The 26,435-nt window shown below is 44.0% G+C and overlaps 1 protein-coding gene across 4 annotated transcripts in view; it reads left to right on the plus strand.

Annotated features, from left to right (window-relative positions):
- The window catches only part of LOC118374008 (guanylate-binding protein 1-like), a 145,539-nt gene that overhangs the window by 18,811 nt on the left and 100,293 nt on the right, over window positions 1-26,435 (plus strand). The window contains exons 6-9 of one of the 4 annotated variants that reach the window (XM_052523053.1): window positions 13,943-14,185; window positions 14,296-14,576; window positions 15,616-15,828; window positions 15,967-16,069. In XM_052523053.1, coding sequence (XP_052379013.1) covers window positions 13,943-14,185; window positions 14,296-14,576; window positions 15,616-15,828; window positions 15,967-16,069 — 840 coding nt within the window. Of the gene's footprint in view, window positions 1-95; window positions 377-1,821; window positions 2,035-2,195; window positions 2,299-4,119; window positions 5,815-13,942; window positions 14,186-14,295; window positions 14,577-15,615; window positions 15,829-15,966; window positions 16,070-26,435 lie in introns of those variants that run through there. The other 3 variants (XM_052523050.1, XM_052523051.1, XM_052523052.1) reach the window with 3 other exon arrangements.

Genomic DNA, 26,435 nt, shown 5'->3' on the forward strand with positions numbered 1-26,435 from the left:
CAGTATATGAAAACGGATACATATATTGATTATGAATTGTATTGTGCCACTAATTTCATACATTCATATTTTTCCTCCCATCTGTCTGATTGCAGTGTTGGGGCACTTGGTCAACACCTATGTGGAGACCATAGCCAAAGGCAATGTGCCCTGTCTGGAGAATGCTGTGTTGGCCATGGCTAAAATTGAGAACCAGGCTGCTGTGGATGAGGGCCTGGTGGTGTACCAGAAGGGAATGGAGGATGTGAAGGCCTTATTCCCAGTGGACATCAATCAGCTGTCAGAGAACCACCTTCGATCAGAGACCCAGGCCACAAAGGCATTCATGAAGCGATGCTTCAAAGACGACAATGGGGAGTTCTTGAAAGCTCTTGTGGTAATGCATTTTTATCATTATCAAGGCCATTCAATAGAAAACATATTGATTCGCTTATGCAACAAAATGATAATCACCTGTAACAGTAACACCAGTAGGACCCAAGGGCACCAGGTGGAATATGACCAAGCAGTGCAATTCCTCAATCAATTCATTTCTAGAGACAAAATAACACTACTGTGAAAATCATTGCTCAAATTAGATTTTTAAACTTGGATTAAAACTGACACTATATTGAATAAAAGCCTAATGTAGATATGGAGCCAATATGTAACAATTACTCACTATAGTAACATGGCATACCGGGATCCACATGTCTGAAGCTAATATCAGCTCATACCAGGGTTCACATGTCTGAAGCTAGTATCAGCTCATACCAGGGTTCACATGTCTGAAGCTAGCATCAGCTCATACCAGGGGTCACATGTCTGAAGCTAGAATCAGGTCATACCAGGGTTCACATGTCTGAAGCTAGTATCAGCTCATACCGGGATTCACATGTCTGAAACTAGTATCAGTTCATACCAGGGTTCACATGTCTGAAGCTAGTATCAGCTCATACCGGGGTTCACATGTCTGAAGCTAGTATCAGCTCATACCAGGGTTCACATGTCTGAAGCTAGCATCAGCTCATACCAGGGGTCACATGTCTGAAGCTAGAATCAGGTCATACCAGGGTTCACATGTCTGAAGCTAGTATCAGCTCATACCGGGATTCACATGTCTGAAACTAGTATCAGTTCATACCAGGGTTCACATGTCTGAAGCTAGTATCAGCTCATACCAGGGTTCACATGTCTGAAGCTAGTATCAGCTCATACCTGGATTCACATGTCTGAAACTAGTATCAGTTCATACCAGGGGTCACATGTCTGAAGCTAGTATCAGTTCATACCAGGGGTCACATGTCTGAAGCTAGTATCAGCTCATACCGGGATTCACATGTCTGAAACTAGTATCAGTTCATACCAGGGTTCACATGTCTGAAGCTAGCATCAGCTCATACCGGGATTCACATGTCTGAAGCTAGTATCAGCTGATACCAGGGGTCACATGTCTGAAACTAGTATCAGCTCATACCAGGGTTCACATGTTTGAAGCTAGTATCAGTTCATACCAGGGGTCACATGTCTGAAGCTAGTATCAGCTCATACCAGGGTTCACATGTTTGAAGCTAGTATCAGTTCATACCAGGGGTCACATGTCTGAAGCTAGTATCAGCTGAAGGTCAACCTTGTATACTATAAAATGTTGCTTCTTAGAGAACATTCTGATCTACAACGTGTTATTGTATCGAGGTTGACTTACAGTTGCTGTGTTTCTCATGTGGTTTATACTGTCTTCACCAATGTTAGCATGCTGTAATAAACGGTCTTTCTATAATTGTCTGATCTTTAATCTTAGTCTACACACCTGCATCTGAATATTCCCAATAAATCTTTCAGGAGGCCATTAGCAACCACTCCGCTGACCTTTTCAAACAGAACAAGGATGCCTCAGAGAAGAAGTGCAAGGCTCTTCTGGAAAATCTGTCTGCTCAGATGGATCAGGGGATGAAGGAGGGGACGTACGCCACACCAGGAGGCTATGAGCTTTACTGCAATCACCATGACAACATAGTGGCACAGTACCGGGCTGAGCCTAACAAAGGAGTCAGGGTAAGAGCTAGAAACCAAACAGCAACATAATAGTTTTAGAGAATCAAAAACATCCATCATTAGTCAGTAATGAACAATTAAACATTTAAACTAATTTCAGTCAGCTGGTTACGGTTTGAATCAAAATCGATGCAACAACCTATAAGGCCTGTTTTCTGCAGGCTGAGGAGGTTCTGGAGCAGTTCCTGAAGGACAAGAGTGCAGAGTCCAACTCCGTCCTGCAAGCTGACAAACAACTGACGGAAAATGAGAAAAGAATCCAAGGTAAGCCACACCTCAATTTTTTTTTACTTCAAATTATAAAATAAAAATATGACTGTGGTAGGTTAATGTTCGGAAGATGTAAACAAGACCATTGGCCCCGCCCTAATGCCAGGCCCTGCCCAAAATGACAACTTCTAAGTATTATGGATTAAAAATAACCAAATATATCCAAATTGGATTTTATTATTGGTGGCCGACTAAAACATACTCATGGCAGATTTAACAAATAAGCATTTAGTTAGTATCTACTATTTTGAAAGAAGAATTCAAATCAAAGCAAATCAAATTTTATTTACAGAGCCTTCAGAAAGTATTCACACTCCTTGACTTTTTTCCACATTTTGTTTTGTTACAGCATCAATTTAAAATGGATTAAATTCAGATGTTTTATCACTGGCCTACACACAGTATCCCACAAGGTCAAAGTTGAATTATGGTTTTAACATGGGTTACGAATTAATTAAACATTACAAGCTGAAATGTCTTGAGTCAGTAAGTGTTCAACCCTTTTGTTATGGCCTAAATAATAGTGTTTAACTTGATTTTTGAATGATTACCTCATCTCTGTACCCCACACATACAATTATCTGTAAGGTCCCTCAGTCGAGCAGTGAATTTCCATCACAAATTCAACCACAAAGACCAGGGAGGTTTTCCAATGACTCGCCAAGAACGACACCTATTTATTGGTAGATAATAAAAATAATAAATGCAGAAATGTAATATCCGTTTGACGATGGTAAAGTTATTAATTACACTTCGGATGGTGTATTAATTCAACCAGTCTTTTCAACGATACAGGCGTCCTTCCTAACTCAGTTGACGGAGAGGAAAGAAACCGGTCAGGGATTTCACCATGAGGCCAATGGTGACTTTAAAACAGTTACAGAGTTTAATGGCTGTGATGGGAGGAAACTGAAGATGGATCAAAAACATATTACTCCACAATACTAAACTAATTTACAGAGTGAAAAGAAGGTGAATACTTTCTGAAGGTATAACAATCTGGTGCTCAACTAACTGTCTCCATAGGGATATCCAAAGTCAACCCAAATTTACCACTACGACCGGGTCTCATGCAGCTGCACTCTGAATTGATGATTAACTGATTGCTGCCAGCTGTAGGCAGGATTGAAACAAACCTATCCTTCATTTACATTGTTATGCAGTCACGACCACAAGTCTCACAAAAATCTGTTTTGGGGTGACACTGACTTTATTATGTCCAAAATTATCCTATTTACAATTTGTGTGATTTATCTTTTTTTTTCATCAAATTCAAATGTTTTTCATTTTTTCCCAACAATTTCATGATATCCAATTGATATCCAATCTTGTTCCATCGCTGCAACTCCCATATGGACTCGGGAGAGGCGAAAGTCGAGAGCAATGCGTCCTTCGAAACAGTGTGTCAAGAAGCAAGAGACACTGCTCTCTTAACCCGGAAGCCAGCCGCACCAATGTGTCGGAGGAAACACAGTACAACTGGTGACCGTAGTCAGCGTGCATGAGAAGAATGATTTGTGGGATGTTTCCTGGTCGGACAAACAGGGCAGTAGATCTGCCCCTTTCCACCTTCTGGTGAGGAACAGCGACATAGATGGATGGATGTGGTGGATTGAGACGCAGCCCAATGCAAATATACATATCTCTAGCTTTAACTGACCGATTTTAAATCATTTTTGTTTTTATTATGTTACTTAGATTGAAGCACTGTTGGCCAATAGACTCGAGAGGGTTTTATTAATGTGTATGAATCTGTATGAGAAAATTAATTCTCCAGATTTCCTACTTATTTCTCTCTCTCCTTGGATCTTCCAGCTGAGAAGAAGAAAACAGCTGAGCTGGAGCAGGAGAAGGCAGCATTGAATGAGCAAAAGGCAGAGATGGAGCGCACCATTGAGAACATAGGCAGGGGCCAGGAGAAGTACTTGAAGGAGATGAAAGAGAAGATGGAAGAGGAGAGGAAGCAACAGCAGCAGGAGTTCAACAGGACGCTGGAACGCAGGATGCAGGAGCAGAAAGATCTCCTGGAGAAGGGCCATACGGAGAAGGCTGAGCTAATAAGACAAGAGATCGAGGAGATAAAGAAGAATAATCAATTGGAAAGGGACGCCAATATCCAGAATCAGAAGGCTCTGCTGGATGACTACAAGCAGCAGGCTGGGGAACAGAGCAAAAAGATAGAAGCGTTAATGTCAGCGCTTAACAATAAATCACAGGCCCCCGTACAAGTTGTTGAACGACTCTGTATGGTAATGTGATCCACTTCACTCCACTTTGAATGCCCTTTGAACTCTGAAAAGCCAACTGATATTGAATCTTGAAGCGTTGAAGTGTTTGTCCTCTACAGCCATCGCTGATTTTATCTCTCCCTGCTGGTTAAGTTAAGAACGTTTGAACGTCTTGAAAATGTATCTGGCGTTCAGGGCCTCATGAGCCTGGTTCCTCTCTCGGTTTCTTCATAGGTTCCTGCCTTCTAGGGACTTTTTCCTAGCCACTATGCTTCTGCCTCTGCATTTCTTGCTCCTTGGGGTTTTAGGCTGGGTATCTGTAAATCACTTTGAGACAACTGTTGATGTAAAAAGGGTGTTTATAAAATAAATGTGATTGATTGACCTTTTGTGAACCCTATATCTTAGTTTAAGATGTCGTAGGCCCTGCAATCAAATGTGTGCTAAATGTCACCTGCGGCCACGTGGCAAATGGCCCAAAACACAAAGAATCTTGTCGGGGCCAGTCCTCCCTTCCTCTGTCAAGAGGACAAAATGTCTCTCTGTTACAGTACCCAGATGAATGACTATTGAGATGTATGTCACAGTAATATCCATGTTTGGTAGCTACAGTATCTGAAACCTGTCCTCAGAGGAGAACTTGGATGCCATTCACATGGATCTATGATCTCTGTATGCTTTTTGTTTATCCAGATGCCCAGATATTAATAAGCTGTGGGCACCATCCAAGGTCCAAATTACTAAATCATCAGACATTTTCAAGATATTTGGAAAACAATATACTGTACACTTGATTTTATCTTCATTAAGTGCCAATTTCAGTTCAACAAAGATTTTCTGGAAAGCAACAAATGCAGACTGTACCTCTTGTTGGAATCGGTTAAACCTTTGAACATTGAGATATTAAATGAATGATAGGAAATGAAAGAGACTGGGTTATGTTAGAAGTTAATGGTTCCCAGAAGAAAGAAGAAGGCTTTGGAATGTGTTTGATAGAGGAGAGTGATGGGTTGATACAGGGGAGACAGATAGACATCTGTGTATTAGATGAAAGAGGGGTTGAGGTCAGGAGGTGAGGACAGATTCTCTTAATAATAAATGTTAGGAATCCTGTAACCCTCTTTATTAGCTTCCTGTAGAGCCATAAAATGTATGGATTAGAGAGAAAGGGGAGTGTCTTAAGTAGGATGCATATAAACTATAAACGGTGAAGTCTGACATCTTTTGCTGTCTGTTTTCAGCTGTACAGAACCTTTGGGAAAAATAAACTTGGTTAAAGATTCTCTAGTGTCCGTGGATTATTTACTCTGAAAAATAAGTCACCCAACACTCTGAAAGAGCCTGGTCAACCGTGGGGGAAATAGCATACACAACAGTGTCATCAGCATACAATAACAGGTACATTTTTTACAAGATAAACCAATATTGTTCATGTAAATAATGAAAATTACCGGATGAAGAATTTATCCTTGTGGGACACCCTTTGTTGTGTCCAGAAAACCTGATTTAACACCATCAGTAAATACACATTGCGTTCTGTCCATTTAATCATTATCAATCCAGCTACAAAGCCTCCGAATGAGTAACGAGTGATCCATAGTGTTCAAAGCCTTAGACACTTCAATGAAAAGGTCTGCACAGTGTTTCTTCTTATCAATACAAGTAATAACATCATTTCAAACAAGAGAAGCAGCAGAGATGGTGCTATGACCTGGACAGCATCACATGTTGACATGTAAAAAACATCTTCACGTACTTTTAGAAACTAAATTAATGTAATTAATACAATTCAAATTCTAAAGAATAGAATCAAGACTTACATTGTTATATTACAGTATATTACATTAACCTATTAATAGCTGAATATAGAGAGAAAGCATGCCAATCTACAGACCCTGCATGACCCCAATGCATTTATATACGACACCATGTCGGGCCAGTTGAAATTCTGTTGGGGACAGTAGATTTTGAACAACAGGCCTGGTCGGACCAGTGAGGAAGAAAAAGTTTACATTGGACCCTGTCATAGCCTACAAATAGGACACAGAGTTGTACCTGACCAGGACATGAGATCAGGAAAAACTCCAGGCCACAGAAAATACATTTTTCCCACACCACTTTTGAAACTGTGGTGGCGTCTCTGGGAAGGAGGTTTGTCAAGCGTAGTCGATCGCAGGCCAGCAATCATGCATGAATTGATTCTGGGTTCCCCAGACTAATACAGGCTTTTCCTACATTACCTATAGAGGCCATGTCATCTCACCAGCGTACAAGGTTACTTTCATTGTGTGACACATTTGTATATGAGACAGCATAGATTAAGTAGTAAATTTGGAGCAAGAAGTCAGAAGAGTTAATTTACTTCAGAGTTAGTTTATTATAGCGTCCATCAATCCATTATAGTGCCTAGTAGTGTAGGAAAATCCAGACACACAATTTGTTAAGTAAAAGTTTATTGCAATGTGCATTGTCACATTCACATACAGCACGTCCATATTGAAGTCACATTCATCCTTGCATAACAGAATGGAGGCATCCAAACCCGTTTCTCAAGAAAATACTAAACAAAGATTCCATCAAATCATCTGACAGACAAAACAATACCATCAAAATGATTGTGGAATAGTTTTAAACAATTTACTGTACAACAAAATGATAACAATACTGGACACGTCTTCCCAGAGGAATGGCAATATTTAGATTCACACTGTTTTAAGAAAATGTATAGTGCCTTCAGAAAGTATTCAGACCCCTTGACTTTTTCCACATTTTGTTACAGCCTTATTCTAAAATGTATTAGATAAATAAAAAATCCTATCTCTGCAAAGTACAGAGAGATCGTTGATGAAAACCTGATCCGGAGCGCTCAGGACCTCAGGCTGGGGCAAAGATTCACCCTCCAACAGGACAATGACCCTAAGCACACAGCCTAGAGTGGCTTCGGGACAAGTCTCTGAATGAGCGGCCCAGACAGAGTCCGGACTTGAACCCGATCTAACATCTCTGGAGAGACCTGAAAATAGCTGTGCAGCAACGCTCACCATCCAACCTGACAGAGCTTGAGAGGATCTGCAGAGAAGAAATGGGAGAAACTCCCCAAATACAGGTGTGCCAAGCTTGTAGCCTCATACCCAAGAAGACTCAATGCTGTAATCACTGCCAAAAGGTTCTTCAACAAAGTACTGAGTAATGGGTCTAAATACTTATGTAAATGTGATGTGAGCTTTTTATTATTATTATAAAATGAGCAAAAGTCTAAAAACAGTTTTTGCTTTTGTCATTTTGCTTTGTTCATTTAATCAATTATAGATGAAGGCTATAACGTGACCAAATGTGGAAAAGGTCAAGGGGTCTGTATACTTTCCAAAAGCACTATTATGATCATCATAAACACCAAAGTCCTTATCATGCTTCTCTGTATCAGCGTCTGAGGAGTAACCATTAGGGATGTAAAACACATTGAACAGATTCATTTCCTCTTACAACAGCTTAGATAGGCGGGCGGCAGCGTAGCCTAGTGGTTAGAGCGTTGGACTAGTAACCGGAAGGTTGCGAGTTCAAACCCCCGAGCTGACAAGGTACAAATCTTAGATGTCATGCCCTGACCTTAGTATTCTTTGTTTTCTTTATTATTTTGGTTAGGTCAGGGTGTGACATGGGTGATGTATGTGTTTTTTTGTACTGTCTAGGGGTTTTGTATGTTTATGGGGTTGTTTACCATCTAGGTGTTTGTGTATGTCTAGGGTTGCCTAGATTGGTTCTCAATTAGAGGCAGCTGTTTATCATTGTCTCCAATTGGGAACCATATTTAGGCAGCCATCTTCTTTGGGTATTTCGTGGGTTATTGTCTATGTCTAGTTGCCTGTGGTTGCACTCAGTATATTATAGCCTCACATTCGTTTTGTTATTTTGTATAGTTTGTTTAGTGTCTGTCTTTATTAAAACAGTCGTCCTTTAAATATTTTAATATCGTGGTAATGCTGGGTTGGAATAAAATATACATTAATGTAGTCTCTTGGCACAAGAAAGAGAGTGTTATGGTTTATTTGTGGCATTTAATAAGTAACACTCAAATATGAAATATTATTTAATTAATTAATGAGGATTAACTCATATCAACCATTCACAAAAGCATTTGGGTGTTGGCTATTTGGTGTGGGTAAAATTAGGCCCTAAAATCTAGGCTCAAACACTCATGCCAGATAGATAAAAATAATGAAAGAGAAAACCGATGTAAATTACACAAGAAATATGATTTGTTTATGGATTTTTAATGGATTCTTTTCTCTTTATTCAACCAGACCGTCCCCCATCCGTCCTACAGCTGGACAATATTTAATGAACTTTTGCGCCCCATGGATATAACCGCAGAAGGTCCTTTTCCCCTACTGTTGATCTATACTCTCGTACCTTAGGACCATTGCAACAAGGAATTAAGATTGCTGAGGGTGTTGCAGTACCCCCTGAAGAATCAGAATTGGTGAAAAAAAATATTTTTTTTCCTCTGAAAAATAGTGCACTGTGCCTTTCGCTAGCTCTGAATTAGTGGATCGATATAGCTGTCTGTAGCACTGTGCCTTTCGCTAGCTCTGAATTAGTGGATCGATATAGCTGTCTGTAGCACTGTGCCTTTCGCTAGCTCTGAATTAGTGGATCGATATAGCTGTCTGTAGCACTGTGCCTTTCGCTAGCTCTGAATTAGTGGATCGATATAGCTGTCTGTAGCACTGTGCCTTTCACTAGCTCTGAATTAGTGGATCGATATAGCTGTCTGTAGCACTGTGCCTTTCGCTAGCTCTGAATTAGTGGATCGATATAGCTGTCTGTAGCACTGTGCCTTTCGCTAGCTCTGAATTAGTGGATCGATATAGCTGTCTGTAGCACTGTGCCTTTCACTAGCTCTGAATTAGTGGACGATATAGCTGTCTGTAGCACTGTGCCTTTCACTAGCTCTGAATTAGGGCAAAAGCAAACGTCTGCATCCCCCTTCCACGAAACATCATCACCACAAAATCCCCCCCATGAATATAAGGCACTTAGAATCTGGGGTAGTTTCCCACAGCAGTTCCTGTATTGATGGGTTCTTGTAGTACTTAGGTCATGAAAGAGTTCATCAGACACTTTCACTTTCACTTTCAGTATCTGCAGCAACTAAATAGCTGTAATGGATATAAGCACTGAAGGTATTTTTTCCTACTTCCTATACTCTAGTCTTACTAGCACTACAGACTATTCACCTCTCTTGAAACTAACAATGGATTAAAACTCAGCAAATAAGAAATTAATCTCTGCATTTTTTGTTGTTTAGTCCTCCATCTCCTTTCTGTCTTAAATGAGTCTTTTAGGACTTTTTTCTTGATAAACCCTTTTGTCAAAACGCATAGTACATTAGGACCATTGCAATAAGGAAGTAAGGTTGCAGAGCGTGCTGCAGCATCCCTGAGAAATCAGGATAAAAAACATATATTCATAATTAACTCATATATTTTGAGAAATTAACTTTTTTTTCCTCAAAAATAGTGCACTGTGTCTTTTAATAGTTCTGGATTAGTGACCCGATATAGCCGTCTGTAGCACGGGCAAAAAAAATTGTCTGCATCCCCCTTCCACAAATCATTATCACCGCAAAATGTCCCCCAAATTCCCCCAGGCACTTTGAATCTGGGGTGGTTTCCACAGCAGTTCCTGTTGTGATGAATTATTGTAGAACTTAGATGATGAAAGAGTTCATAAGACAGGAGGTCACTTTCACTTTCAGTGTCTGCAGCCTTTATTAAATAGCCTGCTGCTTACTGCTTTTGCCATCATTGACAAATTGGTTTGCAGAGGATCCTTGACTCTCAGCGAAAACTACGATATGTGAGTATCAAGCCTGACTTTAACCTGACTCTTCTGATTTCCAAACCCACAGGTATTCATGGAAATTATCTTCAAATTCTTACATTTACATTTACATTTAAGTCATTTAGCAGACGCTCTTATCCAGAGCGACTTACAAATTGGTGCATTCACCTTATGACATCCAGTGGAACAGTCACTTTACAATAGTGCATCTAAATCTTTTAAGGGGGGTGAGAAGGATTACTTTATCCTATCCTAGGTATTCCTTAAAGAGGTGGGGTTTCAGGTGTCTCCGGAAGGTGGTGATTGACTCCGCTGTCCTGGCGTCTTGGGGGAGTTTGTTCCACCATTGGGGGGCCAGAGCAGTGAACAGTTTTGACTGGGCTGAGCGGGAACTGTACTTCCTCAGTGGTAGGGAGGCGAGCAGGCCAGAGGTGGATGAACGCAGTGCCCTTGTTTGGGTGTAGGGCCTGATCAGAGCCTGGAGGTACTGAGGTGCCGTTCCCCTCACAGCTCCGTAGGCAAGCACCATGGTCTTGTAGCGGATGCGAGCTTCAACTGGAAGCCAGTGGAGAGAGCGGAGGAGCGGGGTGACGTGAGAGAACTTGGGAAGGTTGAACACCAGACGGGCTGCGGCGTTCTGGATGAGTTGTAGGGGTTTAATGGCACAGGCAGGGAGCCCAGCCAACAGCGAGTTGCAGTAATCCAGACGGGAGATGACAAGTGCCTGGATTAGGACCTGCGCCGCTTCCTGTGTGAGGCAGGGTCGTACTCTGCGGATGTTGTAGAGCATGAACCTACAGGAACGGGCCACCGCCTTGATGTTAGTTGAGAACGACAGGGTGTTGTCCAGGATCACGCCAAGGTTCTTAGCGCTCTGGGAGGAGGACACAATGGAGTTGTCAACCGTGATGGCGAGATCATGGAACGGGCAGTCCTTCCCCGGGAGGAAGAGCAGCTCCGTCTTGCCGAGGTTCAGCTTGAGGTGGTGATCCGTCATCCACACTGATATGTCTGTCAGACATGCAGAGATGCGATTCGCCACCTGGTCATCAGAAGGGGGAAAGGAGAAGATTAATTGTGTGTCGTCTGCATAGCAATGATAGGAGAGACCATGTGAGGTTATGACAGAGCCAAGTGACTTGGTGTATAGGGAGAATAGGAGAGGGCCTAGAACAGAGCCCTGGGGGACACCAGTGGTGAGAGCGCGTGGTGAGGAGACAGATTCTCGCCACGCCACCTGGTAGGAGCGACCTGTCAGGTAGGACGCAATCCAAGCGTGGGCCGCGCCGGAGATGCCCAACTCGGAGAGGGTGGAGAGGAGGATCTGATGGTTCACAGTATCGAAGGCAGCCGATAGGTCTAGAAGAATGAGAGCAGAGGAGAGAGAGTTAGCTTTAGCAGTGCGGAGCGCCTCCTTGATACAGAGAAGAGCAGTCTCAGTTGAATGACTAGTCTTGAAACCTGACTGATTTGGATCAAGAAGGTCATTCTGAGAGAGATAGCGGGAGAGCTGGCCAAGGACGACACGTTCAAGAGTTTTGGAGAGAAAAGAAAGAAGGGATACTGGTCTGTAGTTGATGACATCGGAGGGATCGAGTGTAGGTTTTTTCACAAGGGGTGCAACTCTCGCTCTCTTGAAGACGGAAGGGACGTAGCCAGCGGTCAGGGATGAGTTGATGAGCGAGGTGAGGTAAGGGAGAAGGTCTCCGGAAATGGTCTGGAGAAGAGAGGAGGGGATAGGGTCAAGCGGGCAGGTTGTTGGTCGGCCGGCCGTCACAAGACGCGAGATTTCATCTGGAGAAAGAGGGGAGAAAGAGGTCAGAGCACAGGGTAGGGCAGTGTGAGCAGAACCAGCGGTGTCGTTTGACTTAGCAAACGAGGATCGGATGTCGTCGACCTTCTTTTCAAAATGGTTGACGAAGTCATCTGCAGAGAGGGAGGAGGGGGGGGGAGGATTCAGGAGGGAGGAGAAGGTGGCAAGAGCTTCCTAGGGTTAGAGGCAGATGCTTGGAATTTAGAGTGGTAGAAAGTGGCTTTAGCAGCAGAGACAGAGGAGGAAAATGTAGAGAGGAGGGAGTGAAAGGATGCCAGGTCCGCAGGGAGGCGAGTTTTCCTCCATTTCCGCTCGACTGCCCGGAGCCCTGTTCTGTGAGCTCGCAATGAGTCATCGAGCCACGGAGTGGGAGGGGAGGACCGAGCCGGCCTGGAGGATAGGGGACATAGAGAGTCAAAGGATGCAGAAAGGGAGGAGAGGAGGGTTGAGGAGGCAGAATCAGGAGATAGGTTGGAGAAGGTTTGAGCAGAGGGAAGAGATGATAGGATGGAAGAGGAGAGAGTAGCGGGGGAGAGAGAGCGAAGGTTGGGACGGCGCGATACCATCCGAGTAGGGGCAGTGTGGGAAGTGTTGGATCTTTTTTCGATGTCTATAATACTGTAAGGTTTTTTTTTTATTTCCCACTGAGAAAACAATTTCTGGACTTCTGGACAGCATTTTTATGAATTCATATTTTATCAGGTTTCTGTTAAGGCGGACCGTATTTTATTTATTTTTTAACATTTGAAATTAAACTCACGAATGCAAATATTTATGTCAAATTGTTCTGTTCTCCTTGTATCCCTGGTTGTCCTGAAAAGAGCATGGGAAAACACTTCCAGTAAAAGTAATGCCTAGTAATGTAAATGTAATGCTTATGTTATGTGAGGCTAAATATAAGAGCAAGCAGATGAATGAAATAGCGTCGGTCGATGACGTTTAAGATGAGGGAGAATTATTATATTTATATTTATTATATATTATATATATTTATATATATATATATATAATTCTTTCTCACCTCTTCACGCTCTCCTCCTCTCACCTTTTCCCTTTGCTTGTAGACTTCAGTGCACAACACATCAGCTGTCTGTGACCAGGCCTAAACAAAAATCAAAGTCAAACCTTCATATCATAACCGCTAACTACTACACACAGTCTACATCATTATCGCCATATTAGCTAACGTCATAGTCAACATAGCTAATAGAAGTAAGGTGTTACTAAACCCGCTACATTCATGCAGTAACGTTACAGTTAACAGTCAGCAAGCAGTTAGCAGTTAAACCGGCGGAACCCAGTGACAATAAATTACTGAAACCAAAAGATTACCTTTGAAGAGTTGCAGTGTTGGCAATACATATTCAGCTAGGGAACATAGCATCCCTCTCTGTTTTAACCCGTTGTTTGAGTAAGCTAAACAAGCTAGCTGCATTCACGAGCTAAGTGAAAGTGGGAAAAAATGCAACAAAATATACACTCTATCACTTCCCCTTCATTTTTAAAGAAATTAATTTGTTAAAATCTGTTATACTAGTCAATTAATCACCACACTTTACACACGGTAGTGCTAGCAGGCTGTAACTTATGCTTTCAGTCCTAGATGCATTCTCTGATCCTTTGATTGGGTTGACAACATGTCAGTTCATGCTGCAAGAGCTCTGATAGGATGGAGGAGAAAGGAGATATTATTGGGAAACACCCAAGATCTGCATGTACTATAAAATCTAATAATGCCGATGTTATCTTTCAGGTACTAGTAAAAAGATCAATGACTACAACCTCCCGCGAGAGTGCATCCGGAACTTCTTCCCCTCACGCAAGTGTTTTGTGTTCCCCTCCCCTACAACTCCTGACAACATGCAACGACTGGACTCCATGGACGAGGCTGAGCTTTCTGAACGCTTCAGAGAGGTCGCAGATACTTTCTGCTGCTTTATTTTCCAGGAGAGCCGTGTGAAGACTGTTATAAGGGGACACACATTGACTGGAGAGAGTGAGTCACATACAGTACAGTATGGGAAAATGGATACATATTAATTCTACATTTTATTGTACCACTAAATACATACATTCATATTTTTCCTCCCATCTGTCTGATTGCAGTGTTGGGGCACTTGGTGAACACCTATGTGGAGACCATAGCCAAAGGCAATGTGCCCTGTCTGGAGAATGCTGTGTTGGCCATGGCTAAAATTGAGAACCAGGCTGCTGTGGATGAGGGCCTGGTGGTGTACCAGAAGGGAATGGAGGATGTGAAGGCCTTATTCCCAGTGGACATCAATCAGCTGTCAGAGAACCACCTTCGATCAGAGACCCAGGCCACAAAGGCGTTCTTGAAGCGATCCTTCAAAGATGAAAATGGGGAATTCTTGAAAGCTCTCGTGGTAATGGATCATCATTCTAGATCTGTGCCTGGTTCACACAATGCATTTCTAACATTGTCAAGGCCATTCAACTGAAAAATGATTGCTTTGGCTTATGCAACAAAATGATAGTCACCTGTAACAGTAACACCAGTAAGACCCAAGGACACCAGGTGTTATATGACCAAGCAGTGCAGTTCCTCAATCAATTAACTTCTAGAGACAAAAAAACACTACTGTTAAAATCATTGCTCAGATTAGATTTTTAACCTTGGATTAAAAGAACACAATGTTGAATAAAAGCCTAATATAGATATGGAGCCAATATGTAACTCTTAATCACTATTGGCCGGGGTTCACATGTCTGAAGCTAGTATCAGCTCATACCAGGGTTCACATGTCTGAAGCTAGTATCAGCTCATACCAGGGTTCACATGTCTGAAGCTAGTATCAGCTCATACCAGGGTTCACATGTCTGAAGCTAGTATCAGGTCATACCAGGGTTCACATGTCTGAAGCTAGTATCAGGTCATACCAGGGTTCACATGTCTGAAGCTAGTATCAGGTCATACCGGGGTTCACATGTCTGAAGCTAGTATCAGGTCATACCGGGGTTCACATGTCTGAAGCTAGTATCAGCTCATACCAGGGTTCACATGTCTGAAGCTAGTATCAGCTCATACCAGGGTTCACATGTCTGAAGCTAGTATCAGCTCATACCAGGGTTCACATGTCTGAAGCTAGTATCAGCTCATACCAGGGATCACATGTCTGAAGCTAGTATCAGCTCATACCAGGGTTCACATGTCTGAAACTAGTATCAGCTGAAGGTCAACCTTGTATACTATAAAATGTTGCTTCTTAGAGATCATTCTGATCTACAACGTGTTATTGTATCGAGGTTGACTTACAGCTGCTGTGTTTCTCATGTGGTTTATACTGTCTTCACCAATGTTAGCATGCTGTAATTAACCTTTTCTAGAACTGTCTTTATATAATTGCCTGATTGTTTATCTTATTTTACACACCTGATTCTGAACATTCCCAATGAATCTTTCAGGAGGCCATTAGCAACCACACCGCCGACCTTTTCAAACAGAACAAGGATGCCTCAGAGAAGAAGTGCAAGGCCCTTCTGGAAAAGCTGTCTGCTCTGATGGATCAGGGGATGAAGGAGGGGACGTACACCACACCAGGAGGCTATGAGCTTTACTGCAATCACCGTGACAACATAGTGGCACAGTACCGCGCCGAGCCCAACAAAGGAGTCAGGGTAATAACTGGAAACCAAACAACATCAACAACGTATTGTATTAGAGAATACAAAAACATCCATCATTAGTCAGTAATGAACAATTCAACATTCAATCAAAATCAATGCTAGCCTCCTATAAGGCCTGTTTTTCTACAGGCTGAGGAGGTTCTGGAGCAGTTCCTGAAGGACAAGAGTGCAGAGTCCAACTTCATCCAGCAAGCTGACAAACAACTGACTGAAAATGAGAAACAAATCCAAGGTAAGCCACACCTCAATGTTTTTTTTTCAATTAGAAAATAGAAATCAACTGTGTTAGACTAATGTTTGGAAGATGAAAACAAGACCAATGGCTCCGCCCTAATGCCAGTCCCCACCCAAAAATACAACTTTAAGTATTATGGAGTTAAAAGTATTATTGGTGATTGACTAGAACATATAAATTGTGACATATTTTACAAATAAACATTTTGCTATTATCTGCTATTTTTTTATTTTATTTTACCCCTTTCTCTCCCCAATTTCATGGTGTTTTAGTAGCTACTACCTTGTCTCATTGCTACAACTCCCGTACGGGCTCATTGCTACAACTCCCGTACCCCGCTCCTCCGCTCTCTCCACTGGCTTCCAGTTGAAGCTCGCATCCGCTACAAGACCATGGTGCTCGCCACGGAGCTGTGAGGGGAACGGCACCTCAGTACCTCCAGGCTCTGATCAGGCCCTACACCCAAACAAGGGCACTGCGTTCATCCACCTCTGGCCTGCTCGCCTCCCTACCACTGAGGAAGTACAGTTCCCGCTCAGCCCAGTCAAAACTGTTCGCTGCTCTGGCCCCCAATGGTGGAACAAACTCCCTCACGACGCCAGGACAGCGGAGTCAATCACCACCTTCCGGAGACACCTGAAACCCTACCTCTTCAAGGAATACCTAGGATAGGGTAAGTAAGGGTAGGTAATCCTTCTCCCCCCCAACAAGATTTAGATGCAAGTGGCTGTTCCACTGGTTGTCATAAGGTGTATGCACCAATTTGTAAGTCGCTCTGGATAAGAGCGTCTGCTAAATGACTTAAATGTAAATGTAAATGTACGAAGGTTGAAAGTCATGCGTCCTCCGATACACAACGTTGGGTTTGCCTCACTGCTTCTTAACACAGCGCCATCCAACCCAGAAGCCAGCCATGTGTCGGAGGAAACACTGTGCACCTGGCTACCTTGGTTAGCGTGTACTGCGCCCGGCCCGCCACAGGAATCGCTGGTGTGCGATGAGACAAGGATATCCCTACCTGTTAAACCCTCCCTAACCCGGACGACGCTAATTGTGCGTTGCCCCACAGACCTCCCGGTCTCGGCCGGTTACAACAAGAAGCAGGCTGTGGGACAGAAAGAACAGATGGAAATGTTAATGAGGGAGCTCAACAATAGATCACAGACCCCTGTACAAGTTGTTGAACGACTTGTTCCTCAGCCGTCCTGTATCCAAATGTGATCTACTCCACCAAGAATTCTTGACTATGAAATGTAAATTGATATTGAGTCTTGAAGCGTTGAAGTGTTTGTCTTCTATAGCCATCATTGTTTTTATCTGATCCTGCTGGTTATCTATGAAAGCTGATGTAAAAAGGGCTTTTTTTAAATACATTTGATTGAGTGACCTCTTGAAGATAAATGCTATAAGCACATGACTGGGATCATGATCTCAACCCCAAATCCGGCTTAGTCATCATCGTCTTTGTCGTTTTCTTGCACCAGCAAATTGAATAATAACTAATGGTTTGTGATTATAAAATGTGTAAGAACAAGTACAAACTTCAGCACACAACATCCAGTGGGTAAGCACTCTACCACTAAGGGAACGCTTAGTTAGAGCAACACAAGTCCGTCTCGTTTTCCAATTGTTTGATTTAGTAGCGTGAATCGTTCCTGTTCACACCAAAGAGAAGAGAGGAATAATTGGAAGAATGAATCCGGGTTTATGATAGCAATAAGGCACCTCATGGGTTTGTTATATTTGGCCTATATACAACGGCTAAGGGTTGTATACAGGGACTCTGCGTGGCGTCGTAAATTAGAACAGCCCTTAGCCATGGTATTTGGGCCATGTACCTCACTCTCTCAGGCCTCATTGCTTAAATATAGCTCACTCTCTCAGGCCTTATTGCTTAAATATACCTCACTCTCTCAGGCCTTATTGCTTAAATATACCTCACTCCCTCATGCCTTATTGCTTAAATATACTTGTGTGTGACAAGGGCAGATCCTGTAAACAGTCCTCACAAAAAAGCATCTGTAATGTCCGAACAGTTTGAGCTACAGACCATTATGACCACAATATGAAAAGCTGAGACACTCACAAACACACACATGTAAGCTACACAAGAGTCGTCTGAAGCTAAGGGGTTCTTCTACATAGAAGATCATAGGAAATCCCAGGACATAGTGTCTAAAATACTGTAAGGGATTCTTCTACATAGAGGACGATAGTAAATCCCAGGTCATAGTGTCTAAAATACTGTAAGGGATTCTTCTACATAGAGGACGATAGTAAATCCCAGGTCATAGTGTCTAAAATACTGTAAGGGATTCTTCTACATAGAGGACGATAGTAAATCCCAGGTCATAGTGTCTAAAATACTGTAAGGGATTCTTCTACATAGAGGACGATAGTAAATCCCAGGTCATAGTGTCTAAAATACTGTAAGTGGATTCTTCTACATAGAAGATCAAAGGAAATCCCCGGTAATAGGGTCTATAATACTGTAATAAGATCACATAGTTGCTGTCACAATCTCCAAACTCCACACACTTGTCACTGATGAGTTGGATATTCATTTCCCACTGAGCAAACAATTGCTGTACTTACAGAATTCTTTTAAATTCATTTTTGTCTGTTAAGGCGGACCTAATTTTTTTTATTGACATTCACAATACAACTCACAAATGCAACTGCAATTGCAATTTTTATGTTGTACTTGTAGTCCTGGTTGTTTTAAAAGGAAAATGTTAAAAACTTAATTGTGAAGCTCAATTCAAGATCCAGCAGATGAATGAAACAGTGGCGGTCGGTGATGTTTATAAGCTTGGCCTTATTTCTATTACAGCATATTGGATGACTGTCATTCATATTCCATTCACCAGTTCAATGTAACAGTGATAGGTTTAGGCTACTACCCCATCCCTGTCTGCTCGTCGCCAGTGTGTTGTTATCCATTGGATCAGCCTATCCACTCCCATCAACCCTCCTCCGCTGCCCGCTCCTCCACCCGAAACTATCTATCTCCACGTTCTCATTGATTAATAAATACTCACCATCTTTATACTCACCTTGTCCTGGTCTGCTTCTGGGTCCAATTCTGGTAAACCCTGACAGAACGATCCGGCCAGTGATGAACCCAGCGGACCTGGACTCCGTTTGCCATACAATTACCCAGCAGGAGAAGATGTTGGGACAACACAACACGGCTCTACACGAGATAGCGGGTTCAATCCGGAACTTATTGGATAGATTAACGAGTATCCAGGATCAGCTCAGGTTGCCGGCGGATCATCCACCACCTGTTTCACCCATATCACCTGCCGATTCGGGAGCGGGTTCCTTCCGTGAGCCCAAGGTTCCGACACCGGAGAAGTACGAGGGAGATCTGGGAGGATGCCGTTCATTTCCACAGATAAGGCTAGGATAGCTTTTGTTATTGAGCTGCTGCGTGGTAGAGCTCTGGAATGGGCTTCAGCTGTTTGGGAACGATGGGACACATGCATGACGTCATACCAGGGTTTCACGGCAGATATGAGAAAGCTTTTTGACCATCCAGTCCCAGGTAAGGACGCAGCTAAACGTTTGTTCTCTCTTCGCCAAGGAGCTCGCAGTGTGGCAGACTTTGTGATAGAATTCAGGACATTGGCTGTGGAGAGTGGTTGGAATGAGGAATCACTACAAGCGTTTTTTTACCAGGGGTTGTCGGAGCAACTCAAGGACGAGCTGATCTCCTATCCAGAGCCTAGTGACCTAGATAGTTTGGTCACCTTAGCTATTCGGGTAGATAATAGAGTCCGAGAGAGAAGGAGGGAGAAGCAGTGGGGTCCATCTAATCAATCTGAGACTCGGTTACCATTCGGGTCAGGAAGTGGACCAGAACGGGTTGATCATTTTTCCTCACACGGGATTAGTGGAGGAGTCCTGCCGCCAGATCCTGAACCTATGCAAGTGGGGCGGCACGGGTTAACTAAGGACGAGCGCCAACGTAGACGTGAGACCAACAGCTGCCTCTACTGTGGTAGCTCGGGACATTACATCTCCGGTTGTCCTCAGCCCCCGTTAAACTGCTCGGCTCGTTAAGTTTGGGAGGTTTGTTAGCGAGCCAGTTTCAACCTCTCAAGAGCCCTGTCAGACCTCGTTTTCCTGCTACCCTCATAAATAAGAATCAGAGTTTAGCGATTAACGCTTTCATCGATTCAGGTGCCGATGACGCTTCATTGATGCCGACTTAGTGGAACAGCTGGGGCTTTCCAAGGAGCAATTACCGGAAGCCATTGAAGCAACCACTCTGAACGGCATTAGTCTGGCACAGATCACTATGAGGACTGAACCGGTTAAGATGTTGTTGTCGGAGAATCATTCAGAGGTTATTTCTTTTTTCATTTTGCCTTCCCCCCATGTTCCTCTGGTTCTTGGATACCCCTGGCTAAGAGAACACAATCCTTTGTTCGATTGGGTGACTGGTAAGGTAACTAGTTGGAGCATTGAGTGCCATGCCACCTGCCTCAGGACTGCCTGTTCTCATGCTGTCCCCAGTTGGGTCAGTGAGTCTGATCCTCCTGATTTGTCCCTGGTTCCTGAAACATATCACAAGTTGGGTGAGGTGTTCAGTAAGCAGAAAGCTCAGTCACTTCCTCCCCACCGACCTTATGATTGTACAATTAAGCTGTTCCCTGGAGCTGCCTTTCCCAAGGGACGGTTATACAGTATTTCTCGACCTGAGCGGGAAGCCCTGGAGACATACATAAAGGAGTCTCTTGCTGCAGGTCTCATTCGTCCCTCGTCATCACCCCTGGGAGCTGGATTTTTTTTGTGAGTAAGAAGGATGGCTCTCTTCGGCCGTGTATTGATTATCGGGGGTTGAATGATATTACGGTCAAGAACAAGTACCACTTGGCCTTGATGAGCTCCGCTTTCGATTCTTTACAGGGTGCTACTGTGTTTACGAAGCTTGATCTACGCAATGCGTATCATCTGGTTCGGATCAAAGAGGGGGACGAGTGGTTGACTGGATTCAATACACCTATGGGACATTTCGAGTACCAGGTGATGCCGTTTGGACTTTCCAACGCTCCAGCAGTGTTCCAAGGTTTGGTGAATGACGTGCTGAGGGATATGATCGGTCTGTTTGTGTTCGTTTACCTGGATGACATCCTGATTTTCTCCAAGGAGCTTTCCAGCCACATCCAGCATGTTAAGCAGGTCCTGCAGCGGTTATTGCAGAACTGTCTGTTTGTGAAGGCAGAGAAGTGTGATTTTCACGCCCACACTACATCCTTCCTCGGGTACATCATCTCCAGGGGTGAGATCAAGATGGACCAAGAGAAGGTTCGGGCGGTTCGGGATTGGGCCCGGCCCGGTACGAGATTGCAGCTCCAGAGATTCCTGGGATTTGCGAACTTCTATCGGAGGTTTATCCGTGATTACAGCCTGGTGGCCGCCCCTTTAACTGCTCTGACGTCTTGCACCAGAATTTTCTGTTGGACTCCTGAGGCAGACCGAGCATTTCTGAACTTGAAGAGCCGATTCACCAACGCGCCGATTCTTTCTCAACCTGACACTTCCCGTCAGTTTGTTGTTGAGGTGGACGCGTCTGATGTGGGGATGGGCGCCATCCTGTCCCAGCGTAGCTCCACTGACGGTAAACTCCATCCCTGCGCCTTCTACTCTTGTCGTCTTTCACCAGCTGAGAGAAACTACGATGTGGGTAACCGGGAGCTTCTCGCTGTGAAGCTTGCCTTGGAGGAGTGGCGTCACTGGTTGGAGGGAGCGGAGCAACCGTTTGTGGTCTGGACTGACCACAAGAATCTGGCTTACGTGCAATCGGCTAAACGTCTCAACTCCCGTCAGGCCAGGTGGGCTTTGCTTTTTGGACGCTTCAATTTTTCCCTGACGTTCCGACCTGGGTCGAAGAACGGCAAAGCGGACGCCTTGTCCCGGATGTTCTCCAAGACGGATGAGAGTGGGGCCAAGACTGAGACGATTCTTCCCCAGAACCTTGTCGTGGGAGCCGTTACATGGAAGATTGAGGAGGATGTGATGGCGGCCCTTTGCACGCAGCCCGGCCCCGGTAACGGTCCACCCGGTCGGTTGTTCGTGCCTGAGTCAGTCCGTTCTGCTGTTCTTCAGTGGTCCCACGCCAGCAAGATAGCTTGTCACCCTGGCGTTGCTCGGACTATGGCGCTACTGCGCAGACGATTTTGGTGGCCTGCCATGGGAGAAGATACCCAGAGGTTTGTTGCCGCATGTCCTGTTTGTGCTCTGAATAAAAGTACCAATTGGCCCAGCTCTGGGCTTCTTCACCCCCTACCTATTCCTCGGCGACCTTGGTCGCATCTGGCCCTGGATTTTGTCACGGGATTGTCCCCTTCTGTTGGGAACACGGTCATTCTGACCATTGTGGACAGATTCAGCAAGTCCAAGCTTGCTGAATCAACCTGGCCGGGGTATCCTGGAATGACATTGACCTCATCCCGTCAGTAGAGGATGCCTGGTTATTCTTTAAAAGTGCCTTCCTCACCATCTTAAATAAGCATGCCCCATTCAAAAATCAAAATAGATTGTTGTTCACTCCAGACCTGTCTGCCCTTGACCAGCACAAAAACATCCTGTGGGGTACTGCATTAGCATCGAATAGCCCCCGTGATATGCAACTTTTCAGGGAAGATAGGAACAAATATACACAGGCAGTTAGGAAAGCTAAGGCTGGCTTTTTCAAACAGAAATTTGCATCCTGTAGTACAGGGGTGTCAAACTCAAATACCCAGTGGGCCAAAATGTAAAACCTGAACAAAGTCACGGGCCAACATTGAACAAATTAACCTTTTAATATGGACCCAAACAAGTTTTGCTTTAAAATTGAATATGGAACAAGCATCGCTTATTACCATACAATATATAATTTAATAGTGGAGACATGCAAAATCGAATTTCAAATGAAAAAACACATCAATGGCATTCATTTATTAAATAAATAAAATTTAAATAAAAATTGTATGCCTCTTTACTATTTGCAGCCTTCTGATTTAAATACCAAAATAAACTTTTTCCACTGGCTAATAATTTTACAAATAAAATGATAATAAATCAATCAACCATTCAAGCCCATGCCTTGTAGCAAGAAAAAGTGCATAAAGAAAACGTTAATTATTGCACACTGGTCTAATCTGATGTGCCCAAGCCAGATACCTGGCATCTCTTCTTGGATGCTAGTTCATCAATGTCTGGGCTCAAGCTCTGAGCTGAAGAAATCCTCAGTATCGAGCGAAGATGTTCATCAGTCAGACGTCTCCTGTGAGTTGTTTTGGTCATCTTCATCGAGGAGAAAAGTTGCTCGCATAGATAAGTGCTGCCGAACATGGAGAGCATCTGAGCAGCTTGGGTGCGGAGCTGAGGCATTGTGTCAGGGATGAACCATGGAAACTGTGCGGCGCCCACAGCATCATACTTTGACTTCAGCGTGTCGTTGCACAGGAGTTCAATCATCTCCATTTGGATGTTGGTTGGTGCATTTTCCACATCAACTGCGAAGGGATTACTAAGCAGTTCAAACTTGCATTTCTGGGCATCGAAGTCGGCAAATCGCCGGCTAAACTCAGCGGCGAGAACACTGAGTTTTTCAGCAAACTGTGCGCATGGGAACACGGCGGTAGAGATCTGCGCTTTTATGGATTGGCAGCAGGGAAAATGGCAAAGGTTTCCTTGCAGCATCTGATTCTCCCACAGGCACAGTTTAGTTTTGAAGGCCCTCACTGCAGCGTACATGTCTGTGATGATGCGCCCCCGCCCCTGAAGCTGCAGGTTCAGCGCATCGAGATGGCTCGAGATGTCACAGAGAAAGGCCAGCTCACACAGGAACTTTTGCTCCCGAAGCTCTGCTGTATCCTTCCCTTTGGTTTCCAGGAATTTACATATTTCCTCACGCAGCTCAAAACATTTGTTCAGTACTTTTCCTCTGCTTAGCCATCTCACCTCTGTGTGATACGGCACGTCTGCGTAATCCGAACCACACTCCTCCAGAAAAGATTTAAACTGGCGGTGATTTAGACCTTTGGCTCTTATAAAGTTAACTACCTGTGTTACTGTGGTCATAACATGTTCCATCTTTAGGGCTTTGGCACACAGTGCTTCCTGATGTATGATGCAGTGGTAAACAGTTAGCTCACCTGCACAGTTCTCTTCCCGCATCTTCTCCCGAACCATGCCCACCAGTCCACTCTTTTTACCGCACATTGCTGGCGCACCATCTGTCGTTAATCCAACGAGTTTATCCCACGGCAGCTTTATTTCAGTTACACATTTGGAAACCTCCTCAAAGATTTCCTTTCCTGTGGTTGTGTCATGCATTGATTTGAATCCTAATAGCTCCTCCGTAACACACAGATTTGAGTCCACTCCACGGATGAAGACTGACAGCTGAGCAGTATCAGATGCGTCGCAGCTCTCATCCACAGCGAGGGAGAACGCAACAAAATCTTTTCCCTTTTCCATCAGCTGGTCATACAGATTGGTGGCAAGATCACATGTGCGATCAGCTACTGTGTTCCTGCTCAGGCTCACGTTTGAAAATGCTTGTTTTTTCTCTGGGCATACGAGGTCACAAACCTTCATCATGCACTTTTTCATGAACTCTCCCTCATTAAAGGGCTGGGCTGATTTTGCGATCTCTGCTGCCACTATATAACTAGCCTTTACAGCAGCCTCGCTTTGTGATGTGGCTTTTTTAAACATATTCTGTTGTGAAACCAAACTTCTTTTCATCTCCTCTACTTTCTGGCTCCTTTGAGTCATGTCCAGGTCCTTGTATTTGTCATGGTGTTTCGTTTCATAGTGTCGTCTAATGTTGTACTCCTTACTTACAGCCACGTTGACTCCACAAACAAGACAAACAGGTTTGTCTTTTACATATGTCAACAGATATTCTGCCTCCCACTTGTCCAGAAAGCTCCTGTTTTCTGCCTTTCTTTTTGCCATTTTTGGGAAGGGTTAGCTCGCTGACAGCTGTAGCGTCTATGTTGCTATGACTACTGTCATAGAGGAGAGAGCGTTTCTGGGTCCTGTCCTGATTGGCGCGCGAAAACAGCAGAGCATTATGGGATTCGTAGTATTAGTGGTGAATGCGCTGTATAATACCGGCGGGCCAGCTCTAGTAGTAATTTGGTATTGTCTCGCGGGCCAAATATAATTACCCCGCGGGCCAAATTTGGCCCACGGGCCAGAGTTTGACACCCATGCTGTAGTACAAACTCCAAAAAGTTCTGGGACACTGTAAAGTCCATGGAGAGTAAGATCACCTCCTTCCAACTACCCACAGCACTAAGGCTAGGAAACACTGTCACCACCGATAAATCCACGATAATTGAGAATTTTTCTACGACTTGCCTTGCTTTCCACCTGGCTACCCCTACCCCGGTCAACTGCCCGGAACCCCCCACAGCAACTTGCCCAATCCTCCCTCATCTAAAATTATCTGCTGAAATTGTTGCAACCCCTATTACTAGACTGTTCAAATTCTCTTGCGTATCATCTGAGATTCCCAAAGATTGGAAAGCTGCCGCGGTCATCCCCCTCTTTAAAGGGTGTGACACTCTAGACACAAACTGCTACAGACCTATATCTATCCTACCCTGTCTTTCTAAGGTCTTCGAAAGCCAAGTTAACAAACAGATCACCGACCATTTTGAATCGCACCGTACCTTCTCCGCTATGCAATCTGGTTTCAGAGCTGGTCATGGGTGCACCTGAGCCACGCTCAAGGTCCTAAACGACATCATAACCGCCAATGATAAGAGACATTACAGTGCAGCTGTATTCATCGACCTGGCCAAGGCTTTCGACTCTGTCAATCACCACATTCTTATTGGCAGACTCGACAGCCATGGTTTCTCAAATGATATCCTCGCCTGGTTTACCAACTACTTCTCTGATAGAGTTCAGTGTGTCAAATCGAAGGGCATGTTGTCCGGACCTCTGGCAGTTTCTAAAGGGGTGCCACAGGTTTCAATTCTCAGGCCGTCTCTTTTCTCTGTATAGATCAATGATGTCTCTCTTGCTGCTTGTGGTTCTCTAATTAACCTCTGCGCAGATGACACCATTCTGTATACTTCTGGCCCTTCTTTGGACACTGTGTTAACTAACCTCCAGACGAGCTTCAATGCCATACAATCCTCCTTCCGTGGCCTCCAACTGCTCTTAAACGCAAATAAAACTAAATGCATGCTCTTCAACCGATCATTGCCCGCACCTGCCCGCCCATCCAACATCACTACTCTAGACGGCTCTGACTTAGAATACGTGGATAACTACAAATACTTAGTTGTCTGGCTGGACTGTAAACTCTCCATCCAGACTCACATTAAGCAACAAAGCTTCCTTC

Source organism: Oncorhynchus keta, chromosome 7 (assembly GCF_023373465.1).
Source record: "Oncorhynchus keta strain PuntledgeMale-10-30-2019 chromosome 7, Oket_V2, whole genome shotgun sequence".
Classification (NCBI taxonomy): Eukaryota; Metazoa; Chordata; class Actinopteri; order Salmoniformes; family Salmonidae; genus Oncorhynchus; species Oncorhynchus keta.